The 3,451-nt window shown below is 40.3% G+C and overlaps 1 protein-coding gene across 1 annotated transcript; it reads right to left on the bottom strand.

Annotated features, from left to right (window-relative positions):
* Window positions 1-1,562: 1,562 nt before the first annotated feature.
* Window positions 1,563-2,436, bottom strand: LOC147891573 (major pollen allergen Bet v 1-M/N-like). The gene is made up of 2 exons (XM_087388858.1): window positions 2,158-2,436; window positions 1,563-2,053 (listed from the first exon to the last, which is right to left on the bottom strand). Exons 1-2 carry the CDS (start codon window positions 2,342-2,344, stop codon window positions 1,743-1,745), a joined length of 498 nt encoding a protein of 165 aa, XP_087244984.1. The 5' UTR covers window positions 2,345-2,436; the 3' UTR covers window positions 1,563-1,742.
* Window positions 2,437-3,451: the final 1,015 nt, after the last annotated feature.

The following is a 3,451-nucleotide window of genomic DNA, read 5'->3' as shown; positions in this document are numbered from 1 at the left end:
TTCTCTATTACTTTAACTTGTGACATTGTTGTATATGCTAATCCATGTGCACGTAATCCTTTTTGGGAGAAAGCAAGTTTTTATAATGTTAGTTCTTGAGCTCTATGGATTGTTCTTGCTGTTGCTGGTTGAATTGGAATTGGTCAAGTGTGAGGATGCTTTCTTTTGACAGTCCTATTTGCACTTCTTTTGTTACTCTATGTATTGGTGTCCACTCTTTTTGTATGTTTATATTATATGCTTGTTTGTTGTTCTTTCTAGTTTGCATTCCAATGTTTTGTTGAGGGAAGAGTTTCCAAACTATTTGATTGTGCATGTAAGTGGATGATGTCATGAATATTCCATCTATGCCATTGACCAATCCGTAACCTCGACAAAGTAGCGAGTATAGCTTTCACATATTGGACTGACCACCCAATCTCATACATATACACTTAAAAATAAGAAAAAAACAAGAAATTCATATGATGTCTCAAACAAGAACATAAACAAAATGTGCACAAATCAAAAAGCTAGCAAAATGGAAGTTCCCAAACAAGTAAATAAACAAAAACGTGAGACACATTAAAAAGCAAGCAAAATCAAAGTTCCCATTTCATGATCAACCAACAAAAAAAAAATCTTGACATATATCTAAGCAAGGCCTTGGTGGGATTGCCACCTTGTTTAATGCATGTACTTCACAATGCCAATTTTGATGTTATCATAGTCATATTTTTTGAATTAATGCCTTACTCATATGGCTATCAGCTTTAAATGCTCTCCAAATTGCTTGTGTTATTAATTTTCTCTTTTAGTTTTTTAAAGAATTGCTTTGTGGCTTCCCTCATACTCCATAATCAATACTATCCTTGATATTGAAAGCACCTAGTATGATGCCTATGCACTGTGCACATTCATTTGTTTGGCTTTGTTGGCACATTTTCCAATGAGCAAATAATTGTACACCTAAGACGTAAGCATGTGAGCTTTTACGTCGAATAATTGGAGGCTGGGATGCTATGATATTCAAATTATCCATGCAATCAACGACTTTTGATGCTGAGATGCTATGTTATTCAAATTATCCATGGAATCAACGACTAGAAAATGTTTTCTAGTGCTCCTTCTCGAATCGTGTTGTCTTAACACGATTAAAGACGTGGCCATGGGCGTTTAGGTAGGGAAGGGTGAGGCCTAAGTCCGACCGAACCAGTCATTCATGCACTGAGTCTGTTTGAAATGAAGCGCGCGCACACCCGATATTTCCACGTTCTGAAATGTTATGGCAATCAATCCTGTCGCCGTGAAGGCTTCTAAAAGGTATTTTTCAACAGAATCGTGCAGTTTTGAAAGGAGCATTCTTGTTTCGCATTTTTGAATGGGCAGTGTGCAGCTGGTAGATGAGAGAAACAGAAAGAGAAAGAGCAAGAGGAAGAATAACAACAAGAAGCTAACTTGTTTTGTCGAAGCATAGAGACAGGCCTTTTATGCAAGTATCTATTTCATCATCGAGAGATTTCTGGAAGAGACACAGTTGCATTGCAGACAAAGACGCAGTAATTCCAAGTGTTTAAACTGCAGGCTACAAGATAATTGATGCTGGACCACGTCATAAGCATCGACAACAGTATATAAGAATGGATGGGTAACATGTATGCCGTTAGCCCTGCACAAGAGACGTTTTGTATCTATGTTCCTATCGCAGCTACATGCCTTACAACAATACTCCTTTCACGCTGAAATTGTGCCAGCCATATATGTCATGGACAGTCGCACCCACAAGTGTAATCCTCATGATTCGTAAGATATTCTTCGACCAATTTGATGGTCCGGATAGTCTCCTCCTTGTAGGTCTCGTGAAACGAATGGACTCCTATGCAATCGTACTCCATGTACCACTTCAGACAGCAAGACTCCGCGTGACTAGGCTCGGGAACAAATTGGAAAGCATTTAGATGATGACTGAAGAGCTTCCCCAACACTCCGCCCTCTATGACTTTCGTGGAAGCAAAATAGTTTGCGTGATCAACTTCCTCCAATCTTTCTTTTACGTACGTGAAGGGATGACAGCCTGAAGAAACCAGGAGAAACTTCCAATTTAATCGTTAATTAGAAAATTTTCAGCGCTGGATAGATTCAGTTATGCGAAAACCAACTAGGAAACAAAGCGCTTACTCTTTCCAAACTTAATATGCCTCGTGCTACCGCTTTCACATTTACTTCCTTCTGTGTATTGAATACTTTGAATATGCTCAGGAAATATTCTCGGTAAGAAATGGTGTGCATGTTTCACCCACGCATACCACATCCGTTTTGCAGACACCCTCAATTCTACCTCGAAGGCAAATGTTTTGTGACCCATCGGGATGATTGGAAAGGAGATCGTGAGCGCGTCTTAGGTATTTCTAACGTGCCTTTGCAATCTCCGCTTAAAGACGTGAGGCTGGTAAGTGTCTAGAAAGAGCTGCCATTGCACTTTTATAGCAGGACATTGAGGCTATTCACAGTCTGGTTCACCAGAGTGGAATCTGAATCCCCGCTCCCGTTGGAGAAATATCTTTAAAGAGGAAGTTCCTGCTCAATTAGTGGGTCTTAGGAACCTTATTCGGTGCCCTAGCTGACGAGGCACGCACCTCTTCGAAGCTCCAAAGCCATAAGCTTAAAGACCACGAGATCTCTTGAGGAAATCTGAGCTTGTAGTATAGGACCTCGTCTCGTGCTTATAATGAAGGTTATAGGACGAAATCCAGGGGAGTGGAATATCAAGTATATTGCTAAGTAGCGAAAGATAGGGAGATTCTTGGTGGTTCTTTTAAAAGAGCAACTGGGTTTATCGGTTTAATCGTACGGAGCTCCAGAATCTAGTGTGTTACGTGCGTAGGACTTTTTTAAACAGTTGGAATTGATCATTTTCAGACTGTGAAGTCTGGGTATAGGTTACATACTCCAGAAATTTTGAGGAAGCATTCCATTCCATTATTATGTATCGTACACGAAAATTCGAAGCCACTTATTGAGAATCAAGAAGAGCACGCAGGAGTTTTTCGACGGACGGACTGCTAAATGCTAACTACGAGTTCTTAATCCTGCAAATCACGAGTAGTAACGAGTCGACCAGAAACAACGTACCTAGCCTAAATGTGTGGAATAGTTGACTCGGACGTCTGCTTGAGGCCATTGATCATGCGAGATAGTGCACCTGAATCCGCACAGTACTTTAGACATTCATAGCCGGTGTCGAATATCGATTTGAACTTATTGACGAGCATCTCCGCTGCTGATTGATAGGCTGCATAAACCACTGTTCATGGCTGATTTTATTCTTTGATAACGGATTCATGATCACAATTAGATCTGCCTTAAGATTCCTCAACACGTCCAATTCGTCAGGTCCACCATTTTCAAGCAACGTGTTAAACTATATTCTACGCTTTCTGTTGGTGACAATTACCAAAAGGAGATGCCGATA

The sequence above is a fragment of the Dipteris shenzhenensis genome, chromosome 17 (assembly GCF_047967505.1).
Source record: "Dipteris shenzhenensis isolate YYH24624 ecotype China chromosome 17, Dip_SZ_1.0, whole genome shotgun sequence".
Taxonomy (NCBI): Eukaryota; Viridiplantae; Streptophyta; class Polypodiopsida; order Gleicheniales; family Dipteridaceae; genus Dipteris; species Dipteris shenzhenensis.
Note: the sequence above shows the minus strand (reverse complement) of the source record. Positions and strands in the feature narration are given on the sequence as shown.

Excerpts from the sequence above, each read along its gene's own strand:
- LOC147891573 (XM_087388858.1), bottom strand. The coding sequence starts at position 2,344 with ATGGGTCACAAAACATTTGCCTTCGAGGTAGAATTGAGGGTGTCTGCA. Across the intron at positions 2,054-2,157 it reads GCATATTAAGTTTGGAAAGA|GCTGTCATCCCTTCACGTAC; the intron begins GTAAGCGCTTTG and ends TGGTTTCTTCAG.